Source organism: Melanostigma gelatinosum, assembly GCF_949748355.1.
Source record: "Melanostigma gelatinosum genome assembly, chromosome: 4".
Classification (NCBI taxonomy): domain Eukaryota; kingdom Metazoa; phylum Chordata; class Actinopteri; order Perciformes; family Zoarcidae; genus Melanostigma; species Melanostigma gelatinosum.
The window spans coordinates 27,111,096-27,138,345 of record NC_136637.1 but is presented as its reverse complement, the minus strand read 5'-3'; the positions used below and the strand labels follow the sequence as shown (position 1 = coordinate 27,138,345).

The window sequence follows — 27,250 nt, the reverse complement described above, 5'->3', positions numbered from 1 at the left end:
ACGTAATGACCCATGTAATAAATAAAATGAGACAATTAGGCGTGGGTTTGGATGACTTGAGCGCGGTTTAAGTTCAGCCCACTGACACCGCGGATCACCGCGAAAACGTGGCAAAACAAAGTTACAACGGAGCGCCCTGTTCAGACGGTAATTGTGTGCTGCTTCTGCGAGTGGTTCTGCTGCGTTGACTCCACTTTACTGGAGTAAACAGGCTGAGAGAATCCCCCGGGTCAGGCCGACATGATATAAAATTGAGAGAGTGGAGGCTGACAATGAGAGAGAGGCGCAGAGCGAGAGCTGGCACCGATGCCACCTCATCTGCAGATATGGCATCTGATAAATAAAATGAATTAATCAAAAAAGACTGAGGAGAAGTTATTGCATGGCCATGTGAATCATGTCAGGAGCATCTACATTGAGCACACGGTCTTCTATCATCGGGTCTTGCATGTCGAGTTGATTCAATGTTTAAATTGAGATGTTTCTTGGATGTGTGCGCCCCCCCCCCCCTCAATCAAAGAGGCAACGTGGCACCATCAGTTACTGTGGAGCGTTGAGATCCAAGGGAAGGCCTGCTGCGAGAAATAACAGAGTAAACTCAGCTCACTCATGCTAGTTTAAGAAGAGATGTCAGCTGGGCAGCTTTCCATCACAGCAACATTAAAAGACAGAAAACACACTCATCCTCGCCACCCCAATCCCCCCCCCCCCCCCAGAGAGGCAGAGACGTAGACGGAGGTGAGAGCGGACAGCGGCGCGGCCCAACCTCCGCGTTAATTGGATGCGGTGGTGAATAATGCATGCGGACTAAAGCTCGTATTTTCATCAATACCCTGGTGGTTGCCATCGGATTCCAGGTAGCACAGCAGTGAGTATTTAAATGAATAAAGTCGGCATCCGGTAGGTGAGAAAAGCCCATCACCTTTATTGAATCATTCTGCTGGATGTCTGCGGGAGACTCTTAAGTCTGTCATTGAACCCCCCCCCCCCCCCTTTAAGCTGCTGCCAAGGATGTGTTGTTTGTCGTGGCCATTAAAAGCAGAGCTGCATTCTTCCACCCAAGGCTGTGGTACACTTTCTACTTCCGCTCCTATCCGGTAAATCTGATCTACTTTTGGCCGATGATCAGTTTGTGAGCTGGAGTTTGGCTCTGCCTTGCCCCGGTGGTTATCGGTCCAGCAACCTTACAGTCGGGAGCCGTTCCTCTAATCTGTAGTGTATCTTTATCGCCGTAGTTACGATCGAGAGGAAGTGATCTGGCGTTTGGTGCCAGGGTGCTTTGAAGAAGACATGAGCGGTGGCCTCGTGGTCTTTTCTACCCCACACACACACACACACACACACACACACACACACACACACACACTGGACTCGTGCATTCTCCACTGAGCATTTCTCTCTTTGTGTCTGAACCAAGCAGCAACCTCTGGGTCAGAGAAATGAAACCAACCAAAAACTGCAGTTCCTCTAATGGCCACTAGATGTCGGCTCCCAAAAGCAAGTCAATCCTCATAGACCTCGATGTTAAAATGCCCAACTTTAGAGCAGAAATAAACATGTTTACAGCCTGGTACAATAAAACGCTTTGGTCTCTATGGCCAACACTCCCGTTTATGACATAAGTGTACAGGGTGAATATTAAAATGACACAAAATCAAGGGGCGAGGCTGCTTTTTGTGTCTCAGATTGCTAATTGCTAGCCGTCTGCTCTGCTGCGTCACCCAGGCCCGCTCCCCTGATGATCCACCTCTTTCTGGATTAGCTGGGAGTTAGACGGAGTCGGCAGGATCCGCCCCCCTCTGAGCTCTTCTATGGTCTGAACGCAGACTTATTAAATGTCCATCCATGTGTAATATATTCTCCACAGCTAACACCGGCCGTTGTTTTAGTTCTTGAAAAGAAGCTGTAATTTGTGATGAAGGTCTGCTTTGTTTCAGACAAACATCACGTATGCGAGCAAACCTTTTACTGCAAAGTAGATTCAAATTGGAGCTTCGCTCGTACTCTTTCTGACAGCCTGTACTGTAAACAAAGCACTCTGTCGACGTATGAATATGAGAATGAAGTCTCCACTCCAACATGTTGCTGTATGAGGCATGCCCCTTTTGTTTGTTTGCAATTACCGTTTAATTAAATCTACAGCGCGACTTCAAATTGCCCTGCGGAGGAATAATTTATGGCATGCTCGAGGGAAAAGCAGAGGGAGTGCAGCGGAGAGACAGAGACTGTTTAAAACGCACGACATGAACGGATCCTATAATTCCCATCGACATTTACGGTAAATGCATCAGGCCTCGATTTGAAATGCAACCGTTTCCATTTACCCTCATTTCTATTTCAATTTCATACTCGGTTATTAGTTTAAAGGTGAATTCAAACACACACACACAGATACAATAAATGTTGAGCTCATACCGTTGGATGGAGGATTGTCGGCCGCCGCGCTGGAGGCTCGCTCTCCTGGCTGAGTGGGGGTGTCACTTTGCCCTGTGCTCTGGACTGCAGGCACTAATCGAATCAGCAGCATCACCTCTTTCTCCTGCTGGGACAGACCTTCCTCTGGATTCTGTAGTGCGCTGGTAGGAGTCCTGAAGGAGGAACTGCCAACCCTGTGCTCCATGATGGCATTCTCCACGCTGCCCTTGTCCCCACTTGGTTTTGGTAAACTCAGGTTTCTGCTGGATGCTTCTCCCTGCGTCCGGTTCTCTCCTGCTTTGTCCTCGGCAGCCGACGGCCCCTTTTCTGTCTCCTCCACCTCCTCGCCTCCTCTCCAGTACCTGAAGGGCTTCATCAGAGTGTTAACAAACTCAGCCAACACACTGTTGCTGGTCTGAGACTGGGGAGTGGAAGAGGCTACGGATGACAATGTCGGGGACGATCCAAAATAGCCGCCGTCTTCTTCTTCATGAGCTGAACCTCCATGGCTCTCCAGGCTCTCGAGGTCAGTGAGGCCGATGGTGTTGCTGCTCTCCGTGACATCCGACTCTCCCGGTTTTCCCCCCCAGCCCTCCTCTGGCCTGAGGTGGATGACGACGTGCTCTTCAGAGATCTCGGAGGAGTTGTCGATTCCGGCGTTGTCCAAGTCAACCAAGCCGGCCCAGTCGGACGTCTTGGGAAAAGCGTCGCTGCGCTGGGCTTCGGGGACTGAGGAGAGGGGCTCTGCTGCCGGGTCGGGGGCCTGGTACAGAACCTGTGTCTCTGCAGCCTGGACCCCCGCTGGCTGGTGGGCTGCAACGCACATGAAGTCACATTTCACCAAAAGCAACAGCACTTTGTTTTCCACTTGACCTGCTTTATCTACTGCCGCTGCACAACACAGAGCTTCACTTTCCCTCTCTCCTCCCGCTGCACTGAACCTGTTACTGCTACTCCAACAAGATTAAATCCATCTCATGCTGCTCGGCGATAGACTGACAACATGTGGCTCGGATTTGTCGACCGCAAAATCCAATCAATGAACAATTGTTTTCAAATGAACAAACACGCAGCTTTTGTGTTCATGCCATGTTAATGAGATTACATCGACAGAATTATCTACATGAGCCAAATTCACGCTGTGAAACAAAACATATTATCGTTTTTATCAACGTTTAGCTGTCTGAAAGACATCGTTTGTTTTAAATATTAATCAGTCAACGTGCATACAGCTTCGTTGGTGCAATGTGGAGGTTTTGAGAAGTGCTCCGCTGCTCTGCTCCCATGCTGTTCTTGTTGACTTATTGGGTTATGTAGATGTGTCGCCTCAATGAAAATTGAATAAGCTGACATTGTGAGGGATAAAAACGCCCTTAAATCCATCAGGGGGACACACAAATGTCACACAATCTCTTCGCAACTACTTCATGTGTGACACAAACACAATTAAAACAGCAGAACGAGAGCCCCTCTGTCCCCTCTGTCGTTGCTGTGGCAATTACCACAGCGACGGTGCACCGAGTTCATCGTCGCTGAGAGTACCTCGGTAGCAGTAGGCGTCGTACAGGGCCGTGGTGTCGGGGAAGCCGGTGCGGTTGGGGTTGTTGTAGACCGTCCGCACCCCGGGCTCGTCCCCGCCGCAGTTCTTCCGCGGGACGTTGATGGGGTAGCGGGCGCTGCCGTCGGCGAGCCAGCCGGGGTCGCACTGGTCCAGGCCGGCCTGCCACGCGAGGTAGAGCTGCCCGACGGTGGCCAGCTGGGCTCCCAGGGCGTGGCAGTGGGTGGAGGCCGAAGCCAGGCTCAACTTGTCCGCCACTGAGGAGTGGAAGACTTCACCTGCGGGAGAAGAAGGAGAGGAATGATTTCATGCATTCTTCGTGTACGTGACGCAAGAATAAGGCCTGAGCAAGCCAGACAGAGAGAGTTCAAGAGGACCACTAGTGTCTGCGCAGCACAAACACAATGATATGATCGGAGGATCCACTGGCAGTTCAGTGTGTGGTGAAATAAATATGAGCTGGAGGAGTGGACAGTGGGAATGAGTTCGATGTGAGGATCCAGGAGATTCATACCAAAATCAAAGAATAGAGTCGCTGATTTATTGAACAGGGTGGGGAAGGTAAAGAAAGAATATGAGAGGCAGAATGCTTTCAGGGTAGACTTTATATAAGAAGTGGACGTAGTCGCCGCGACGTCACCCATTGGTTTTTGTGGGCTGCAGTTTTGAAGCATCGAGTTCGGCATTTTGTCTCTCGCCATCTTGTTTTTTTGTTGTCAAAAGTAACGAGACGAATACCAAGAACAACCTGACGAAGGCATTTTTAGCGACCAACATGTTACAATTAACCCATGACCTGAAAACTCAATGTCTAAGGGATACAAGAAGAAAACATGGACAACTGGCAGACCGTACAATGCCAATCACCATGTAGCCCCGCCCTAAAGCATCCCCTGCTTTATGGTCTATTTGACCATAGTAGAGTCATTTTCTCATAGACTTCTATACAACCAGAGGAGTCGCCCCCTGCTGGCCACTAGAGAGAATGCAAGTTGAAAGCACTTCTGCATTGGCTTCGTGATTCAAACCTTGAGGTTGCTGCCTGGGATGACAAGAAGAGTTTGTTTATTGGAAGGCTGCTGAAAAGTTTCTAATTATTACGGATTTATGACGGAATAAACCTCAACTCATAATGTTTGTGCTTACTGTATTACTATTTCCTTCCCTTTTATTTTACTATTAACTTACTGAGATTTTAACGAAAGGAAACACTCCTGATACAGTCAACCGAACCATGCTGAAATCCATGCAGAGACAGAGAAAAGACGGGCCTACAATAGCTCTGGCACTGTAACACTACTATTATGCTTAATAACAGTTGTGGACGTACCGGCTCACAGCAAGCGACCCAGAAAGCCTAACCCCTGCGGTGCGTCTGATTGTGCTCAAAAAGCCTGCTGCGCTTATGATTGTTCACTGGAATATGCAAATATCACAAACACAGAGCAGTATTTCAGTTTGTCCGTACGTGCAGCGCTGATATCTGGCGTTTGGGCTTTGACACCCCCATAAGGAAACCGCAAAGCTCAACACAGCAGGATGTGGGGAGTGATGAGAATACTTTTCCCCCCGAGAACTTAAAACCTGAGTCTGCAAGTGCATGCTGGGGGCAGAGGTTGGGTTTATGAGGTGCTACAGTATAAGAACATCAGTGGCAGGAGTGACAGCAGGTGATGGCCATAATAGACGGTCCTGCAGTGCCATAATAGAAAGGGGGCATTGGATATACTAGTGCAGGGCCTGTTGGGGACGTGGCAGTTTGATTGGCCCCTGGTATTGCTGCTCGCAGCCCTGTTGGTGGGGGGGCCCGTTCAGAGCATGTGCCCCCTTCTCAAGAACCACTAATTGCTCGTTTACCCCACGGAGGTGAAGAAGAGTTTGGTTGTAATGTTAGTATTTCAATCATCCAGTCAGCAAACAGGAACTGCAGTCAATGAGCCACGTCTTGTAAATGCCTGCTGCAGATGCAACGCTCCGCTCGCTCGCTAAGACTAAACAGTGAAACACTACATGGAGGAACGAAGGCCTCCAGTTATGTGGACATTGATAAGATTAACTAAAACTTTCCATCTTCCTTAACCAGAAGTAGTTTTAAATCCATAACCTCCCAAAAAGGTTCAACATCATTTAGATTTAGTGGCGTTAAATGTCGAGCTTTCCCCTCCAGCACAGCGGTTTATAATGTCAGCGGTGATGTACCACTTTAGAAACTACAGCTACATGTCCCAGGTAAGCAGTCAGCCTCCTCATCAGTTGGTGATGAAGGACCAGCTAGTTAGCCGGACAAGCTAACGTTTGCAGCTTACAGTACGTTAGTGGTGCAGCGACAGCAACGTTTTAGGAAACCTACCTTGAAGCTGCTTAACAAAGCAGTAGACATCGAACAGCTCGTCAGGGGACCTATCGCCGTAGTTACGGACTCCAGGTGAGTCCTCGCGATCGCCATAGCAACCGGGCCGAGGCGACTGGATGGGATACCTTTAAAAGGAGACGAGGACAGAGAGTGTGAGAGGGAGGGAGGGAGGGAGACAGAAAGGGAGATTAATATAGACCGGCCATGAAAAAAAAGGCAGCCGCAGACAAACTCGACACACACACACACACACACACACACACAAGAAGATGAAAACTGAGGGACACTTTTATCATCTCCTGCCCTGAATACAATGAGTTTAAGTATGTCTCCCTGCCAGAGATTACCCAAAGAATAACAAGAATAAACACACAGATTCCACCCCGGAAATTGGCCAAAAATGCTAAATCGAGTTATACTGTAACATTCATGACCTGTCACAACAACCTCGGGGACAACATTTGGGAAGCACTTCAATAGATACGATATCTGCCCAAAGTGCGAGTTTCAGGGAGAGAAATGACCCTATTGTTTCACTTGAAATTGTTTCGAAATGTGTTTAATGGAAATATAAGAATTCCAGGAGAGAGAGAGAGAGAGAGAGAGAGAGAGAGAGAGAGAGAGAGAGAGAGAGAGAGAGAGACAGAGAGAGAGAGAGAGAGAGAGAGAGAGAGGACGAGAGAGAGAGAGAGAGAGAGAGAGAGAGAGAGAGAGAGAGAGAGAGAGAGAGAGAGAGAGGAAGTCAAGGAATGTGGTTAAAAGAATCAGGAATTCCTTCGGTGGCTTGGCGAGCCTGTCGGGGCGGAGAAAACAGCGATCTATATTCCGGCTCCAACTGAGCAATTCTTCCACGAGAACATTGATTCAAGCAGCACCGGGGCACAGGCAAAGAGGCTGATTAAAAGATTACGCTGGGCACACAGGGACTTGCGAGGTACAGACACAATACACAAATGCAGACAGAATCAAAGGTCCATGCAGAAGACGCTCATCAGGCCTGCACATAACCATCAACCTGCAGCGTCTTTCCTCCTGCAGCGACCTGGTTTCAGTCTTGTAAAGTCCCCGGCCTCAGCCTCTTTGTTTCTGCTCGGCGGGCTTATGAAGCGACGGCTGATGTCTGCATTTTTTCCCCACCTCATTAATTGGACGCTTTCCTCCTGGCTGATGTGCAGCCGGGGCCCTCCTTGATCTGGACCAATTCGATAACTGCCGAGCGGAAAACAACAGGAGCGTAGGACGGAAGGAAGTAAACGAAACGGGAGAAGCAAGCGACGCCGCGAGAAGGTTGTGAAAAAACGGGCAGGAAGAAAACAGTCACTCTGCGGTTGAGCAACAGCGATTTGAAATTAGAAATGTAGATGTCGGAGAACACTGTTGAGAGACGAGCGCTGACTGGCAATGTTACCAGGGACTTTATGGAAGGTGGCAGAACAAAGCACACGCAGCAGCCTGACAGACAGCTCCGCGGGGGCAGCATGTACCGGGAGTTAACTGCCTTTCCAGTGTGCAAACAAGCAATTAGGCCCAATTATGTTGCACAGTTTTGTGTTCGTAAAAACTCCAAACAGATCTAAATGTGTTGCACGTTGCCGTACTTCATACTTCTACGGAGCACGTTCTCCGGTTTTAGACGGCTTTTTAGGAGCAGAGTGCATTTATTTTCGTTACGATGTTTGATCATGTGGCAAATTGTAAAAAATATCTGAAATAGGCTGAAACAACTGTCTGATAGAGATTTTAAAAGAGCAGCCCGGTCCAACAAACAAGCGCTGCCAGCAAACATTGCTGCTTTCAGCCCACGACTGCTAATTGCCATCTAGAGCAGGCTATACTGAGATGCTGCTGCAATGCATGTGACAATAAAGAGACTATAGAATGAATGTTCTGCCCCTGGGTCTCAGATTGTGTTGCCTTCTCAGCTACAATTGAATCAAAAGGAGTAGTAGCCACAGTGGCAGTAAAGAGTGTCCTCCCAGCTAGCTGTTGGACGTGATACCGTGTAGTTGAAGAACCTCACCGTACAGTCTGGTCAGACAGCCAGCCGGCATCGCAGTTGTCATATCCATCGGCGAAGGTGGCCTGCAGCTGGTCCGGCGTCGCGATGACGGCCGAGTTCTCCAAACACACTCTCCTGGCGTCGGCGAAGGACAGCGCGTAGCGGTCATGGGGGGCCCGGTAGTGAAACACCACACCTGGAGAGAAGAGATGAGGGTGGAGGAAACGAACCATATTGAATATACGACCTGCAAACCTTCTGGGTCACAGGAGTATTTATGAATTGCTAAAACATGAGCACGTACACGCTGACAGACCGACATTGTTCCATCTGTGTAGGAGGGAAAAGACAGCTTTCAGGTTCGGCAACCTGCGCACGTGAATCCCATTTCAGTCGGTTCGGCTTATCGTGAGAGAAGAGATGTTGCTCTTGGATACAGTGTCTGACAAACGGCGGCGATGTTTATTTTACTGCTTTAACAGTGTACACACAATGTCACCCTGCTGCCGCCGCACTCATGATGAGAAGACAAAGAAGGTGGAAATAGAGATACGCCACATTCGAGGAGATGCAGGTGTTATATGCTTCACACATTGAACCGTGGAGACAGAAGGAGAGGCTGATCGGTAGACAGGAACGCAAAAAAAAAAAGTGAGCGGGAGAAAAAATTGGAAGTAGCAAAAGAGACAAAATAAATCACCCGGCAACAAAGTGAGACACAATTCTCTTTGCGGTGAAAGGGGCATATATTCACTTAAATGGGACAGGATTAGCTTCAGTGTCCGTCTAACGCTCCCTCACCTCCCACCTCCGCCTGCCATTCACACGGTGGCTGCTCCCCATGAGGAGCATCCAGCGACGATGAAAGCCGGTGGGCGGCCGGCCACTAACACGGGTCCTTTATCTTCGCTGGCTTTGTCTGGGAGAGTGACAGAGATTCCTGCGAGATGCGAGGCCTGCGTGGCAATTTGAGCATTAGCACTCCGGGCTCCCACAATCCCAGCAGTCCATCTAGCCGTTCTCCTCTTCACTAAAATGTGGAGCTGAAATCCTCTCTTTTTCTCCTCAGTTTCCATCCGTTCTCCTTGGAGGCTGTGGAATCGTGCCCAAACAGAGATTAAAGGCTCGCCGGCTGATACGTACACTAGAGAGACAAATGGGTCTCCTCTCAGTTTGGGGAACCCAGTGTTATTCCACTGAGGGTTGAGAACCTTATGCCTCTATTTTTACCCTCTGCATCCTCACACGGCTCCAGAGGGAAGAACCGGAAGGCACCATTTGTGGGTTTATGACTGTATGTTGCCCCCATTGTAGCAGTTGGTGTCCCTGGGCAATATTGGTTAGTACACGACACTGATAGTATAAACTTTACTTTGTTTAAAGTCAAACTGAAATTTGAATTATCCTCACGTTTTGCGTATGACAGTATAACAATTATGATACTTCAGATATTGCGTGTATTTCTCCATTTTTCTACAGCAGGCATGTTTATAATTGGATTTGTGGAAACATTTTCTGTGTCTCAATTTGTGCTCTTCAATGCTGACACTTGCTACTTGTATAAGTGCATATTTACACTGCCAGGTATGGCAAAATACGGAGCACTTTGAGTACCTGGAGGGTGTATTTTCCACCACGCATTAAACAGGGGGCACAGACAATCAAGTAAACGCAATCACGTTCACTTTTATTCAGTTTTAATACGATTGTTAAGTGAGCAAGCTGGGAGATATTTTTTGCAGGAGACAATGGCAGTCAAATGGCGGTAAAGCTCTGTCAGGATGCAATTTACCATTAAGAAGAAGAAGAAGAAGAAGAAGAAGAAGAAGAAGAAGAAGAAGAAGAAGAAGAAGAAGAAGAAGAAGAAGAAGAAGAAGAAGAAGAAGAAGAAGAAGAAGAAGAAGAAGAAGAAGAAGAAGAAGAAGAAGAAGAAGAAGAAGAAGAAGAAGAAGAAGAAGAAGAAGAAGTCGTCAAATGCTGCGATTGTCATTTGGAACCAGCATTTCACATCCACTGGAGAACACTAGGGGGCGCTACAAAAAAGATAAATAAAGTGCTAAAATGATCTTGTGCTAAAGTTGTTTGAACGATTGCAATATGCTTTCCACCCTGCCCAGGGCTGATATAACATCTACATGTCCTCACACCAGTTAATGGTGGGCGGCCATATCTCATCTATCAAAGGCGCTGTCCTCTAATTGGTGAGACACAGCCAATTGACCGGTCAACATGTGCCACGAGAAAGAAAGAAAATGGAGACGAAACAGGAAGCGAGTAAGACAGAGGCAGCGGGGGAGAAATTAGCAAAGAGATGGCAAGGGAGGAAGGACATCTCATCGAGGCTTAGGCACACACAAATTGCTCTGTGAGAAGAGCCGTGTGGATTAATATGATATTGATATAGCCGAGCAGTATCAATACCTGCTAATTAATACTTTAAGCACTCAGTAGAATTAGTGTGAGGACGGCTGTGGTCTGCCGTCTAGCGTGACTGCCAATTAAGACTAAGCCCTGGAGATGGCTGGTCCTCGCCAGCTACGTAATTGGTTTCTCTCTGAAGGAGTGGTTTTCATAGCGCGTTAATCGATTGGCCATGAGGGGGAGGATGCAGGGTCTCCATAGCATCGTGACAGGGGTCCCTGCTGACTAAAATGCAGACTGCCACTATGGAGAAGGATGAGGTGCTCCGCTTACTTAAGAAAATTAGACAGCATCCATGTTGAAATGCTGAATTTATTTCCCACACGCATATGCACGCCTGCATCTGTGCTATATGCAAGCAAAGACTATCTGGGTTACTCTCAATGACGGACGATTTATCTGTTGTAGAGTGTAAAATAATAAGGCCACTGGGCCTTCAGAGCTGATGTTAGCACTTAGCATGGATTTGTGCATAGTGCACGGCGGCTAATGCCTTGCATCACCCCCGAGAGGCATTATAATAATAGCTTATTATCAAAAAATAGTGAGTGACCTGGAAAGAATCTGATGAAAGCGCTGCAGCTCAAATACCCTGACAAAGTCATCACGGTTCTACTACAGTGAGATACCTCCAGGTCGTCCGGTAATTCCACAAATATGGTTGTCCTGGACACAGACGTTGCAGTGAGTGGTTTGCCCATTTAGTTAGGCCACCGAGCGCCACACAAAGCGCTCCGAGTTAACACTCTTTGACAACAGCGTACACTGCTGGGTTCCTACCTTATTGGCTTCATTAGGCTTCAGTGCATGAACAGCACCTGAGTGGCCCAGGTCAATGATGTTTAATGTGTTCTATAGTTCCCTCACCTTTCTCCACATCATCATACACTCTACACGGACAGTAAACAACCCTGGGTGTAATGCATGTATTAGCCTAACATGGAAAACAGGGTCATTATTATTCATAGAGCACCTTGAGAGCACCGGGAGATCTGTACACAACCAAAGACTGTTAATTCCGGACAATAAATTATGGAGGTAAAAACATGCATAACGCCTGGGATGAAATAAACAGTGTTAATTACTTTGTATATCATGTCTCATCATCAGTTGATGGTGATATTATATTTGAGATGATATTACCATCTCGTCGCACAGGAATAATGAGGTTTGCGATGGCGGTAGCACATTCTTGCTTGCTTAATCTCTCTCTCTCTCTCTCTCTGTTCCAATAACGCTTTAGTGGTGTGACTGTCCAGTGTTAATATTACTGTCCAACACATTACAAATTAAAAACAAGTAATACGAGCAAGTGGATTCACCTTTCATTAATTCAGGACCCTTCTCGGTCATTGTTACTGTTATTGTCCCTCAGCTCACATATGGAAAGGCTTGGCTAGCGATAGCGATACCTCCACGAGGAATATTTTAAATGTTCTCTATTAGCAGGTGTTTTTCAAGTGTTTTGTGTTTAATTAAACCACTTAAAAGCAACTAAAATTCATAGTTCGGTTTTAATTTGAATATTATCTTTTATGGTAACTGTTCACGACTGTGTTGGTGTATTTGGGATGCACCTTTTACCTCTTAGTAAAGCTTTAGCTTCTGCAATTTTATGCTTACCACAAGTGATGTTTAGCACTGCAAAAGTAAAGCTTTATGACCTGAAGACAGGTTGAGTAGTTGTTGGTTCATCTTCATCATTTAGTTAGAAATTACATAATAATTCTGAAGAAAAACTCTAAGGAAGTTAGCAAGTGTGCTAGCTTGTAGTAGCTAGCTACTTAAGTTAGCTACGTGAGATAGCTACCTGACTACTAATAGCCTGTTTCCTCAAAATGTGAAGAAAAAGTATATATATATATATATATATATATATATATATATACATATATATATATATATATACATATATATATATATATATATATATATATATATATATATATATATGTATATCCAGTTCTGTGAAATAAATAAAGTTTTAATACATTGGGCAACACATCCTTTTGTTTGTTTAGTGCGACTAGCATAAAGCTAAGTTCGTTCTAGCATGACATTTAGCCCGACAAGTGTGGTTTCCAATCAAAATGGCTGCCTTACTGTCAGCCCAAACTGTCATTTTATTCACCTGTGACCTCCAGGGGAACTGTGTCCTGCTCGTCACTGATGCCCACCACGACCTCACAGCGGTACAGCCCAGAGTCGCTGGAACGTAGCCCCGACAGAGCCAGACTGGCGTTGTAGCGGTTGCCGTTGTAACCGGGCAGCGTCACACGACCCTGGAAGGCCTTCTTCACCTGAGGGAAGAGTAAGAACGACAGACGGAGACAATTTGTGTTTCTCCGAAAGACGCTCGACACCAAATATTTCCCAGTGGTGGGCCACCTCATGATTTATTGTACCTTGACCACGTTGTCTTTGGCCACCAGGACAGACTGTTCCTTCTGCAGGCCGTCGGAGCCTCTCTGGCCCCAGACCTTGGTCCACTTGACCCTGGGGGGCTCATGGGATGAACTGGCACCGGGGCGGAGGGTGAAGAGGCAGGGCAGGAGAACGGTTTTGGACAGGTCCTCGCTAATGGTCTGATGGGTGACCTTCCGCATATTCACCAGAGTGTCTGCGTTGGCTCCGCCTGACGGGAGCAGAGGAGAGGAGAACACGATCAATGCCATCTTGTAAATTAAGCCACGGGACGCTATTTCTCATTACACTGAAAAGACGTTAGGTAATTGCTTCTTGTTGCGGGAAACACGCTCTCCTTTGTTCTGTCAGATCCTCCTGGTTGTGGAGCAAAGCAGAAAGAACAAAGGCTGATTGTGGTTCTGTGATTGTACGTCATCGATCCAGCAAACCATTAATGTACAGCCTGAACAGTGTGAGTCTCAATTTTAATGAATGCAAGAAAATGATTCACAAATGTATTCCGGGATGTATACATAAATGACTTCCTCCACAAAAATATGCCTTCAATGCACACAAAAAAATGTAATTCTATACATACATATATATATATATATATATATATGTAAACAAAATCCACATACAAACATCCAAATATGTTTTTGATGAAAACTTTAAATCCTTTTTAAAACATGTATTAGTGGTTTTGTCTTTATTTATAAAAGGGTAATATCCGTGTGTGCATCAGAAATACATTTGTGAATCTTGTTTTTTTTTTCTAGATTTTGTTCACATTTCAACATAACAACAACTACCTTTGTGTGCATTGAAACATGTTTTTGGAGAGAGAGTCGTTCATTTATAAATCACAAAATGCATTTGCGAATCCTTCTGTGTGCATAGTGGCAGGACTGGACTGTGGAGCGAAGATATCAAAAGTGCTTTCACAAGCCATACATCAAACCTGGATGTGCATTATGGGATCAATATCAGCCACCTCTGTGCTGCTTAAAGCGCCGCCGCCGCCACAGAGATACAAATATTACTTTCATCAAAACAATTGATGACAGGGCGAAAGGGCATTATCGTAAGAAATTCAGAGTGCGGTGCGTTTAGAAGACTTCAGTCGTTTTGTTTCGCAATATTGCACCGCATTTTTCTTTGTTTGTCTTTTGGCCCACCAACTCATTTTACACTGGAGAGTCGCATCATGCATTATCATTAGACTCTAATCCTGTGTCACCTTGCCTGATAAGACAGAGGTGGCTCATTTACATTGCAGAGGTACATGTGAATTCCACTCTCACAAAACAGCGATACAGGTTATCATCTCTGAGCTCTATCGGCTTCTGTTTATCCAGTGTGCACATGTGTGCCAATGAGGTTTACCTGTAAAGTCTTCAACCCGATCAGATTATTTTCCAGCTCCCTTATCAGTCACTTTTCCCTTTCTTCTCCCTACTGGGAATGCTGGCAAAACATGTCACTCTACCTTATCTAATTTGCTCCAAAAGCCCAGCGACAATGCGTGCATTTCCAATCAGCGAGCCACATTTTAGCCACACTAACATCGCGGCTCCAGGCATAACAAAAGGCACTGCCGGGAGATTCCTGGTCCCCAGAGGATGAATCCCAATGACTTTGGTGATCCCCTGACTTCTCCTGTTGTGCAACCATGAGGTGGACATTTGTGGGTTTGAGGGAAGCCACTGAAGACAAAGAGAGGAGAGAGATCAAAATGAAAGAAGACAAAGAAGCCCTCCCTCGGTGGGCGGAACGGTTGAACAGTGGAGAAAATGAGCTTATTGATTTCTTTTCATTGGTGTCGGTTTCCATCGCCCACTTTGTGTGTTCGTCCTGCTTATGTCCCGTTTGATTGGGTGTATGTTAAAGTGCTACAGGACGCGTCTGTAATTAAACGGCCGATCGGAGGAACAAGCTGTGCGAGTACCTCAACCTCTCCGTCCTTCTGCCCGCTCCGTCATCTTTCCCCCCTTATGTCCGGCCATTTTTGTTCTCCTCTTACTCCCCCGCAGTGCGACCACCCACCAGCTTTCAGATGAGCATTTTTACTTCTTCACTTATTTTTCACCTGGCAATCTTATTTCGGTTTTATCTACAGCCTATAGATAGAGATATGCTGTGTTTTTGTTAGATTTTCAGGATTACATTTTTTTCCCCCTCGAGTCATGCGGCGAAAGTTCCTTTCATGATTCAGATCAACTTTTAATCAGTTGCCTCATCTCTGATTTCGCAGCGCCGGAAAGTCCATGCGGGCGAAAATTGCCTCGGGCGTCGCTTAAGCAAGGGCGGCGAAAATGTGGGCAAACTACACATGAGTAACCAATCGCAGGAGCTGGAGTCTCGCCAGGCTAAACATTCTGTAAGCACAAAGAAGTGCTGAGGAACGCGTCAATAGCTGCACACGCCTCCCTATCCCGCCTCCCACCCCCAGCTATCACCAGCCAATAGTAGTCTGGTACTCCAAAGTTATATTGATGCGCCTTCAAGTCAAGTAACACGGAACCAGGAGATCGCTAGCGCCGCTAGCACGACCAATGCTAATGGCGTTGCTCCAAAGAGAGGAGAGGCAGCGTGATCAGATGTCAGAGGCGAAGGTTGTTTCAGTTGATGATGGAACTTGCGTGCGCACATGTGAAAGTGGTGTGACAGTTCAGCTCTGGTATATTCCTCCGTTTGAGGAGCTGAAATTGGATTATTTGAAAATATGTATTTATGAGGCCGTCAAGAACTTGGAACCAGGTTATTGGGAGTTATTATGCATAATTGTTTGGTGTGTTATTCGTATACGGATCAGCGATATTACTTTATTCTTCAATATTCACCGTGAGCACACTAGCATTGCTGTATGCTTGGTGTGTGTGGAATATTGCTGTTTCTGTGCCGTTGCTGGTGGGGGAAGTTGCAAATAGACGGGCAGCGTGATTGCTTTTCATCTAGAGAGGAGGAAGTGCATGCACCGGTCCTGCAATTGTGCTTTGCCAACAGTGTATGTACTGTGTAAGGGTATGTGTGTGTGTATGTATATATATATATATGTATGTGTGTGTGTGTGTGTGTGTGCACTTGAATGCTCTCACAAGTGAAAACATCTCATCTGTCATTTGCTATTTATGGAGCAACGTATGCAGACCCCACACACACACACACGCACACACACACACACACACACGCACACGCACACACACACACACTCAATGACATCTTTGAAGCCACCATTTTTAATTCCTTACTGGTTAATGTGACTTTGAGCACACACAAATAGCAGACGCGTGGATTGCTGTCATTGCTCATTCCAGCAGCCATTACACTGTTGCAGTTGCTCAAGCTAAGAGGCTGAGAGCCTCCATCCTGATAGCTTAACATCAGCCCTCCCATCACATTTCCTCCTCCCCGCCGGCACATGAACACACAAATACCCACTTCTTCCTCTCTTCTCCCAGCGACATCGTCTTAGACAAGTGCTACTCGTCTAACTCCCCTCACCGACTGATCTGTGGTGCTCTGCATGGCGGCATCAAAACAGGATTTGTGCTCTGAAAATGGCCTCTCGTTCCGAGTTGAGCCCGTGGAGCGAGGCGACCTGTGAAAGGAAATGCATGGGGCTTTCACAGGCGGAGGGATGAGATGAGACGAGTAGGGGAGGTGCAGAATAAACAAGTAAAACAGCGTGGGCCGCAAACCATCATCTTTAAGGAATAGTTCGACAATTTGTGAAACGCGTTGATTCAGGTGGAAAGTTAAACGAGAAGATTGATATCACTTCCATATCTGTCCATTACACATGAGGTTACATTCAGGAAGCAGGGCTTTGTCTCCAGGGCGTAGCTTTCGTTTCGGAGCGTCAAACACTTCCTGCACTCTGGTGAATGGCTCTGCATCAATTTGTCTCTGCATCCTCTTTTGTGTCTTTTGTTTGGGGAAGTGGCCTCGACAAATGTGCACATGTCACCGATTCACAACGATACAATAACTCATTTTAACGAATGTATTGTAATAATAATAATATAAACTGGACTTTAGCTGTTTCTGCGCAGATTGTGTTCAAAATGTTCTGCACGTTCCAAACACAGCCCACTTATCTGCGTTCTCTGAGGAGTGGTAGCATTTTGAGAAGGAGGTAATATTACAATTATAAAGCCGTTTGTTCACAAAGATAACGCGAAAGAGTTCGCTCAAATATTGGTGGGGACATGTCCATATGCAAACCCTCGCTTTGCCCGAAGGCAAAAACATCCCTGCACCGCTCTGTGTATCATACAAACACGAGAGGTATCAATTTTCAAGAAAACAAATTCGCTTCTTTCCCAAACTTCAAATTCAAGACAACTTCATTAATCCCACCAATGGCCAATTAGTTATGAGCAGCTTGTACACAGAGACACACAGTAACATACAAAAAACACATACAAGCAAACAAACACACACAGGGGAGCTAAAATGTGGAATAAAGTCGATAAATAATGACGGTAAAATAAACCTTTGGAGCATCTGAAAGTCGGATCGCAGAGGGGATGATTGGTTTTAAATGGCGGTTAGTTTTACAAGCAGGTAAAACACGATGCTCTGACGGCTGCAGAGAGAATTCACTGAGCAGGAACACGAGCTGAAGAAGCCACGTACTTGCTGTTTTCCGCAGGATTTGTTGGTCGCGGAGAGAATTCGGGTCTCTGTGTTTCACTAACATGATAAATGTTGAACTACGCTTCGCAAAGAATCATTATTTCTTTTGATATTATGTAACGTATCGTTTTTTTCACCGAGTAGATGCAAAAAGGTACAGGTACTCAAATGTACCGTTTTATTAACAAAAGCTCTCCAAAAGCTTCAGCGGCTGCAGGTTAAAATGCCAATGTTGTGGTTTACATTTGTCAACCAAAGTGGCTTTTTACAGTTTGTGGTCCACAAACTGCGCAGTAGGAGTGGGTGTAGAGGAAAATAGAGTCACTGTTTGAATTTGTCTTACTTGCTAGAAGCAGCAATGTTCTTTTCACACTGACAGAGGGGGAAAAACAGAAGCTACGGAAGAGATGAACAAGCACAATTGACTCCGGCATAACGGAGCGTTAGATAGTGAGCGGCGGCCGCGAGGGGAAACACACGATAAATAAAAATGTAAAAAGCTGGAGGTATGTGTATCGGGCAAATTGGAGTGATATGATGTGGAAAAAGGAGTCAAGAGGCTGTGATGGGGAAAGTAGAGATGCACTTTTTGTGATTCGGCGGGAGGTGGACTGAGCGTCACATTCGTTCTCACACAGACACAAACTCACTCAGAGAACACATCCTTCATAGGAGGCTTTCAGCTTCCACTCCCTGCTGTCACTCGCTTTGCTCGATCCCCCTCGAGGATGTGGCACTCATCTTTGTTTACCACACACTCGCGTGTGGGCCCCTTCCCTTCAAGCACACACACACACACACACACACACACAAACAAACACACACACACAAACAAACACACACGGAGTAATGTGCGGTCCCAGAAGACAATCAAACTGCAATTTCTGAACCACCTTGCCGAGAGCTTGCTAGAAACAAAAACAGGCAAATGTATTCTAAGAGGCATCAATGTTGTTTAATCTGCTTGCCGGTTTCTTGCCAGGTTCCACCTGGATAAGCACCATTTGGGTGACATTAAGCTACTTATGCTGCCAATGGCGAGACGGTGCCACAAATGAAGCCAACCGAGCTTCACAATCACAATCAACACAATCCCTTCACTCGTTCTGTCCACTTTATTTGGACAAATGTTTATCTTTGTTTCCCTGCCGGTGCTGCAATTTGCTGCAACACGAAATGAAATGAAATCAATTGCAGATCCCGTCTTGAAAAGACTAAATTACAGCGTGAAGGAGAGCAGGTGAAAATAATAAAAAGGAGAAAAAAAGCACATTGTTCTCATCCTTTGTGGTAATGAATGTAAACTAGCGAGGGGCCCCGATGCCACTGCTATATCAAATCTGCATTTAGATGGAAATGTTATCACAAGCTTAACCCCCGAGAAGCTTTCCTTTGTTCGATATCTATCTGCGTTTCATAATTCACCCTTTTCTCGAAACAAGGCTGATAAAAAGGAGAAGGACGAACGAAGCTGGATGTCAATACTAAATGGTGCAGAAGTAAAGACTGTGTGCGAAGTTAAACTCATTGGCTAGTCCAGGCCGGTGCGACGGGACTCTGTTAAATGTTAACGGCCGATCTTCCATTGACCTCGTCCTGTGTCTTTGTGCGGAGAAGCTCCACTTCCAACGTCTCCGCACGCAGAGCTCGGGTTTTCTTTGTCCCGGAGGTCCACGGTGTGCTCGTCACCTGTCGGCCGATCCGTCTTCACGCTCTCGAAATGACTAAACACCGTTGGAGAGCCTTTGTGGTGCTGGCACAGAGCTGCACACCGGCACGGGGTGGGCGGTAATGGCATTCTCACTGTAATAGGAGACAAGTGCAAACATCATTTCTCGTTCCCTCTCTTCCTCATTCTTTTTATTCCGAGGAGCGTGCACCGGGTTTTCCGATGACAAAAGCCCCTTTTCTCTCCGACTTCTCCACATCAGACCCGTCAGTCAAGAGCTACCGGGACTGATGGAGTGCATCCTCTGCTGTCGTCGCCGCACCACTCCTGCTGCCTGCATGTCAGCTGATTATGTGTGTGTGTGTGTGTGTGTCACAAATCATGACGGATGAGCTGTCTGACAGAGGCGCGCTGCTATTGGTTGATCACTGTGTTATGAAATGACAGCTGATGCCACACAAACAACTGGACTGCTGCTGTTGTTGTTCTCTTGGTTTTAATCTGGAGCGTGATGGATGTGGTTTAATGCTGGAGAATGTGGACTCGATGCTTTTACAGGTCAATAGTTGCTTTATAACTTCCTAGAACGTTTCCTGGAAAGAACTATGTGAGTGAGTAGAGAGAAAACAGGGACAAAGTTTGTTTGCTCCACTTCAGTAAGAGTAGTAAAACTACAGGAAACAAATACGCTGTTCGATAGTTAAAAGTGTTGCTTTCCCAATTTCACGGAGCTTTATACGGAATTCAGCTCGAATCTGAAGGTGCTTCTCCACACGTCTGTCAACATGGTGATGGCTGAGCCGACGGCTAGCAGCTAATGGTGCTAACAGCGCTAACAACAGCGCAGACAGAACCGTGTTTTACGTGGGGAAACGGACGCTTTCCAGAAACCTTCCCATGAATTTAAAGTCAAATATCAGCTTCTTTCTAAGCAATGATATGAAACCACGAGTGATGGCTTCAACCCAAAAACCAGATTTACAGTCACACGACTGTACTTAACAATTTAGATACACGGGTAAGATGATCTCATTCTGTCACCTAAAGGGAATGTTACAAACCAAAGATGGTTCCTGTTGAAATATAAACACAGAACAAACTTTTTGGGACGAGTGGGAAGACGTTGAATCATTTTCTGCCTTCTGGTATGAAGATAACATCTCGAGGAAAGCGGCAGCGAGTGTGGGTTTGTTTGTGTGCGATCGGACGGTCTGAGAAAACTGCTCGTTCGTTTCTGATGCGGGATGCGGAGAAATGCATCCTTTTAACAAGACCTTGGATGATGCACAGAGACACAAAGGGAGAAAACGAGCGACGCGGAGAGAAGTAACACGACGAAAGTGGCGGCGGCTCCTACAAACCGATACCTTGTCGTTTGGGAAGACGGGAAGGATGCTGAGACTGCCCCCACCGAGCCCCAAGACAGGATAACCATGGCAACAGAGGCACCACGTATGGGAAAAAAAGGAAGAAGGAGCTTCTGATCAGGGCAGGAAACACACACACACACACACACACACACACACACACACACAGATTTAACTGTGAGCTTTGAGGGTGGCCTCTTCAAAGAGCACATCGGAGGTTATGTACTGTATAATGTAATGAGGAGGCGATGGTTTCCTCCTTGTTTCTCCACTGTGTTTCATCACTGGTCTGTGTTTCACTGCAGCACACACACACAGTCAAATATGCAAAGATACACACACGCTCCAATGAAGACATTGTACACAACACACTCCTCACTGAAGTTCCCTGTGTGTGTGTGTTTGTCTATATTTGTCCACGTTGCCCGTCTGAACACAGCAGGTCTGCGGGCGGACATCACGCAGGGTTTGGAAATGATGTGTCCTCGCTGACATTCTCCCCGAAACATCCCTCCCAACTCTCTGCGGCTCCTCTTCTCCTCTCCATACAGTCCTCTCTTTTCTCGTCGTTCTCTCTCTCAGGCTTCCCTTTGTCTCACGCTAGTAGCCTTTGAAAACGGTGATGAAACGTCTCACATAATGACCTGCCTGCCCCTGCAGAACTGAGCATTAAAGGGCAGCTCCATTAGATATTCAGTAGCTTCCCCGTGGTGTTCCTTACGTATGTATGTTTGAGAGTCAAAATGCTATCCTTCCATAAGAGTTTTTCCATATGACCTGACAAGCAACGCCCACGTCGAATTACTGTTTTTGTCAAAGGAGTCTGGTGGCTTTAAAGAGAGCGATACAACGACTGCAGCTCCCGGTCACGAAAGGTGTGAAAATATTCTAAATATAGCGTACACTTAAACATTTTCGAGGTGGCTAAAATGTGTTTTTTTGCTGCTCCTGTCCACAGCCAATTTACCCTCAGCGTCAGCACTTTCTGATGGTAAACTGAAGCTGTGACATCACTCTCTTCAAACCCACCAGCGACATCACCAAAAACAGTATTTCTACCTCGCACAACAGAGGCGTATACGTACAAACACACTTCTAAAAACCCTGACCTAACCCTTTACTTCCAAACGTTGACGCAGCTAATGCTAGCGTTCACATTATTCCCAACATTGTTGATTCGCTTTCTGTGGTGACCTACTTCACTGCTTTCTGCTGAGGTGGCAGGAAAAAAAAGCACAGACGGAGTTGACCTTTCAGCTCACGTTAATGTGAAGGACTGTGAATGTGGACATCATAATAATATATGTAACCTACGGTAAATGTTTGATGTGAAAATAATCAGGTCTAGGTATTGTATGATAAGTCAAAAATGTAAACGTTATCAAGATCATGTCAGTATCACGTACGATCAGCCCGTCACGTAATTGTTGTGACGGGCCTACGCTGCAACCATCCCTTTGTGACCCGGACTGCCTCCTCCTCTCTCGTCTCCTCCTCTCTCGTCTCCTCTGTGTGACGAATATGAACCATGTCCCTGCAGTCTGAGCTGACTCCTACTTGTCCATGTCAGGCTTCACTGGAACTCCCCGCAGGCTGCTTCTGTGACTCATTTTGCGCCCTCTGAAGCATAACGACACGTTGATCTCGCACGGCACGCAGCCAACATTTTCAAATTCACAAACACGCGTACACGAGCGCTTGTACACAAACGTGCAGGCATGCTCACGCTATCATCAACACACACACACACACATATGCAAAAAGCTCACCACTAATCTGTCCTCCCCCCCGACGTCCCACCTCTCTTTCCAATCTCTGGGCTGTCAAGCAGTGTGTCACGGGGTGAGCTTTAGTGCCAGCCCTCCCTGTGGTCCTCCACCTCCCATCCACTGTTTCCAGAGTCACTCAGCCGAAAAAACAAACACAAAATGCGGGAACGGAGGGAAAAGACATCGAGAACAGGAGACGGTAATGCCCTCAAAAAGCTAAACTCCTCCAGAGCAGAGTGTGTTATCGGGCTCCTCAGAGATAATGTGTGTGTGTGTGTGTGTGTGTGTGTGTGTGGGCCAGAGTGCGAGCTGCTCTGCGAGTTGGCTGCATAAACTACCTGGCAGACGTAACCTGAGGGTTTCCGCGCAAACACATACGCACACGGAGGAGTTGGCCCCATTTTCATCATCTCTCGGCTGGTGAATCTGAGCCCCGAGTCACAGAAAGGACCCGGTGCCAGGCGCTTTGACTTTTGTATTTTTTTACTTTTTGTTACCTCCACAGAAGGCAGAAACAATACGTTAGAGCGAGGGGCAGGCGGTCAGGGAGGTCGCTGAGAGCACAGAGGGGGCATGAGGTCTGTACATACACACAAACACATGCAGATACAAAAGAATACACAGCAGGGGAGAACGAGGAGAGCGTAGAGAGGCCGAAGAAGGATGCGAGTGCTTGTATTGCATCCTCTCTCCTGCACGGCTCTGCAGAATGGACAGATAAAACTGGCAAACACGGAGGATGTTGAGCGACCAGAACAGACGCGCAGATAGATAAATGACACCGAAGCCTCCGTTTCTCTCTTTTCTTAAAACCCCGCTTCATGTTCCCCTCTCACGCCGTCCTTCCCTCAGCTCGGTCGAGCGGTTTAAAAGATTCAGCCGAATTATCATCCAAACAGATGCAAAACGTCAAGTCTCTCCCGCAAGAGTTTGTGAGACACATAATGAGAGGATTAAGATCCCAAACTTCCAGCTTTGCAGCCGAGTAGAAGCTCATTTTTAATGAGCTCTGCAAACGTATATTAGAAATAAAAATCTCGGCGATTTAACAAAATATCAAAATGATCTTTCCTTCTCTTAGAAATGGCTAAGAGGATTACTGTGAGCTGTTTGACATCCCAGATCTGTTTTTCTTCTTTACATCTCATCCTCGCGCCCCGTCTCTGGAGTGCTGTTTTTGGAAATCATGAGCAGATGAAAGGGGAGAAATAAGTGGGCTGGTAGCTGAGCTGTGAAGGTCTGCCAAGCACTCAAGATACCAACACACGAGACACGGGAAGGACCGGACCGGGCAGACGAAGGAGACGTCAACGCGACAGAGGAGACCGAACGAGTCATCCTCACAACAACTCAACCGTCACATATCGGGACCGTTCATTCGTGGGTAGGCGGGACATTCATTTTGCTAACCTGGCTGTTACTCGCTCATGAATGCTCCTTTGTGTCCACGCGGTGTTGACCAGTGTGAGTTTTTGCCAGTGAACAAACCAGAGGCAGGCATGAGGGACGCTTACAGAAGTGGGTGATTTGCAGCTGTATACTTAAAGCTGGGGGAGGCAGGTTTATTTTGGGCATCATACAATCCATAAGAAGCCAATAGCAACGTCCCGTCTCTGAGATGACCTGTGATTGGTCAAAGCATCACATCACAAGCTGGATATTCAAGTCAAGAGACGGCGCAGAAATCTGGTTTTCTCAAACACGTTCTTCATACTAGACGTGCCGGAGAGGTTTTCACCCCCGAGGAGGGAACAGCAAATAGAATAGTTTGAGCCATTTGCGCTACGCTTTTACTAAATCCTATGCTCATGGTTTCATTCTTAAAAAGGTTCTTGGCTGAGAGTTTAAAATTGTGTGATTATGTGCTATTTTGGCGTTGGAGGTGATGTGGGTTTTGTTTATCTTTGACTGGAAGGACATGCTGGATTATCCGTATCACACATCGATCTGGCTCTCGTCCAGTCCCCCTGCTTCCCTCCGTGCTCTACAACCAGGTTTTTAAGCAGATGTATTCATCTCCCTATAATTGCACCGGGGACATCATTTATCACATCCTGTACATGGAAGTTGGTGTGGTGACAGGAGCTGGATCCAAACTCACGGAGGAGTATTCTGAAAACCAACGCTCGGTTTTACCGGATGGTTGCGCAAGTAGTCTGTCAAATATATGATGTATTTTTTATTTTCACGAGTATTAATGATAACTATGAATCATGTGGCAGATTGAGTGCACACAGAATCTGATATATCAGAGGTAACAAGACCATGAAGTATTCATAGGCTCCATTTCTACCGGTAAAAATAATGAGAGAGGCTGTGTATGTCTGTATAGTATGCAGCAATGTACTCCATACTATATACTCGTTCAGTATGTACTGCATACTGACGACTAAATTAACGATTTATTCAGGCGTTAACCTCCCGTTCTGAAAAGTGAAGCCACGGTGGAAGTGCCTTAAACATTCTGTCTCATGGCCACCAGGGGGCGACTCCTCTGGTTGTATAGAAGTCTATGAGAAAATGACTCTACTTCTCTCTTGATTTATTCCCTCAGTAAACATTGTAAACATGAGTTTATGGTCTCAATCTCCTGTTTCAAGTCTTCTTCAATACAGCATGATGTTCATTTGGTAGATGATGGTCCATTTAGAGTCAACAGACCATAAAGCAGGGGATGCTTTAGGGCGGGGCTACACGGTGATTCACAGGTCGCTACCAATACCAGAGCCGTACTCCTCTGCTGTCCAAATATGGTCACTTCCGTTCACTGGTTGCAAAAAACAAAGATGGCGACGGACAAAATGCCAAACTCGAAGCTTCAAAACCGCAATTCACAACCCAATGGGTGATGTCACGACGACTACATCCACTTCTTACATACAGTCTATGTATTTTACCAAGCAGACTGGTTTTAACTTCATGAAATGACATATTAAAACCTTTATCCTGGCTCAAAATCTCACAAGACTAACAGATGGTCTCAAGGCCCCGAGACGCAATGCATTGTGGGGCAGTTGAGCATGTGCAGTAAGCTCATGACTCAAATTCTTGCAAATGCAGTATGAATCTCAAAATCCACACACCTCGCAGTGTGAACCTCACTACATATTACATTTTACGTCACGCTTAGTATGAATACTTTGTCAGTGTGCGCTTTGGACCACAGCCAGAGATCGGTTCAAAGGTTTCTCCGTGCACGTGACGATATGAAGTCGTGTGCCGCATGCACAGAGGGTCGGGAGACGGGGACCGCCCACAGTTTAATGAAGACTCACCACAGCCCGCGGTCTGGAGCAGAAGGAGGGCCAGCAGGGGCTGCAGTCCACACACAGGCAGGACGCCCTGCATCCTGCTGCACCTGGAGACACAGATGAGGAGAGAGAGGGGGGGGGGGGGGGGGGTGAGTGCACAGAGGAACAAACCCAAAGCAACACATTGCCCTTGAGAGGCTCGTCTGATACACACTGCATGCTCAGATGAGTCACCGGTTGCAATTTCCTTTTCATAGGATTTTTTTCTTCTTCTTTTTCGCACAGCGACGGCCGTAGGATAGAGGGCAATCAATTCATTCTTCATTCTCGTTTAACGTTTCACAATGTGGGGGTGATGAAGTCTTCTGGAGCACTTTGAGACCAGCTGTGATTAAAGGCTTTTAACGGCTATACAACTAAACTTGACTTAATGTGACCGTGGCGTTTCATGTTTTTCAAGTATGACAAAGACATAATCTTTACACAAGTATTGCCCCGAATGATATTAAAAAAAGGTCTCATTAATTTATTGTCTTGACCCTTTTATTTCTATTCAGGGTCACAGGGTGGTTAAACCAATCCCAGCATGCACTGGCAGCTGGCAACTTTCCCAGTGTGTTTTATAAACGCAGATGCTCAGTTCATACCTCTGCTCTCACCACCTGGCTCGCATGTCTTCGGACTGAAATCTACACTAACACGGAGGTCAGCGGCGCTAAACACCGAAGCACCGACGTCAGTTATCCAGGTGATAAAATCGTTTAAATGTTCTTGAATAAAATGTTGAATGTCGTTATAAAGGTTGGACTTTGGATAAGAGCTGTTTCCTTCAAAGTGTGTGACAAAATCTGTGGAAAAAGAGAAATCTTTATTCAGTTTACCTTGTAAATAAAAGCTTGTTTGTTGAAATGCGGCGTGGGATTAACAGAGCGTACTCAGCTGTGTGCAGAATAGAAGAGGTTTTTTTGGGGGGGGGGCAAAAAAAAACACGGCACAGCAGGGAAAGATACTAATGCATTTTAACAACAGAAACAGCAAAAGAGCCAAATCCAACTTGATGGACCTCTGTGTTCCCTTGCTGCACACGGCACGCTGACAACTCTGCCAAGCAGAAGAAACATCAAAGCGGCATCGACGACAATAAATATAGAACAATATCTACTTGAGAGCCCAGGTTGACAGGAACAGGTTGATGTGTATGGTACGTCCGCATTATGTGGACAGATTTGGGGTTTTTTTTGGGAGGTAACTGGGGAATTTTGTTCAAGTCGTACAAACACACACACGCATGGTTTTCCCTTTAATTCTTCAAGGGAAGCGAGTTCAGTTTTAACTGCGTAGCTGTCTGAGTGCTTACAGCAGCCAAGAGCAAGCAGGCAGAAGATGTCACGCACTTAAAAT

The 27,250-nt window shown here is 46.4% G+C and overlaps 1 protein-coding gene across 1 annotated transcript in view; it reads right to left on the bottom strand.

Moving 5' to 3' along the window:
* Window positions 1-25,946, bottom strand: part of ncanb (neurocan b) — a gene marked incomplete at both ends in the record, with an annotated part of 93,584 nt that extends 67,638 nt beyond the window's left edge. The window contains 7 exons of the mRNA XM_079267688.1: window positions 2,416-3,228; window positions 3,958-4,251; window positions 6,324-6,451; window positions 8,347-8,521; window positions 12,878-13,046; window positions 13,152-13,381; window positions 25,874-25,946. Coding sequence (XP_079123814.1) covers window positions 2,416-3,228; window positions 3,958-4,251; window positions 6,324-6,451; window positions 8,347-8,521; window positions 12,878-13,046; window positions 13,152-13,381; window positions 25,874-25,946 — 1,882 coding nt within the window. The remainder of the gene's footprint in view (window positions 1-2,415; window positions 3,229-3,957; window positions 4,252-6,323; window positions 6,452-8,346; window positions 8,522-12,877; window positions 13,047-13,151; window positions 13,382-25,873) is intronic.
* Window positions 25,947-27,250: the final 1,304 nt, after the last annotated feature.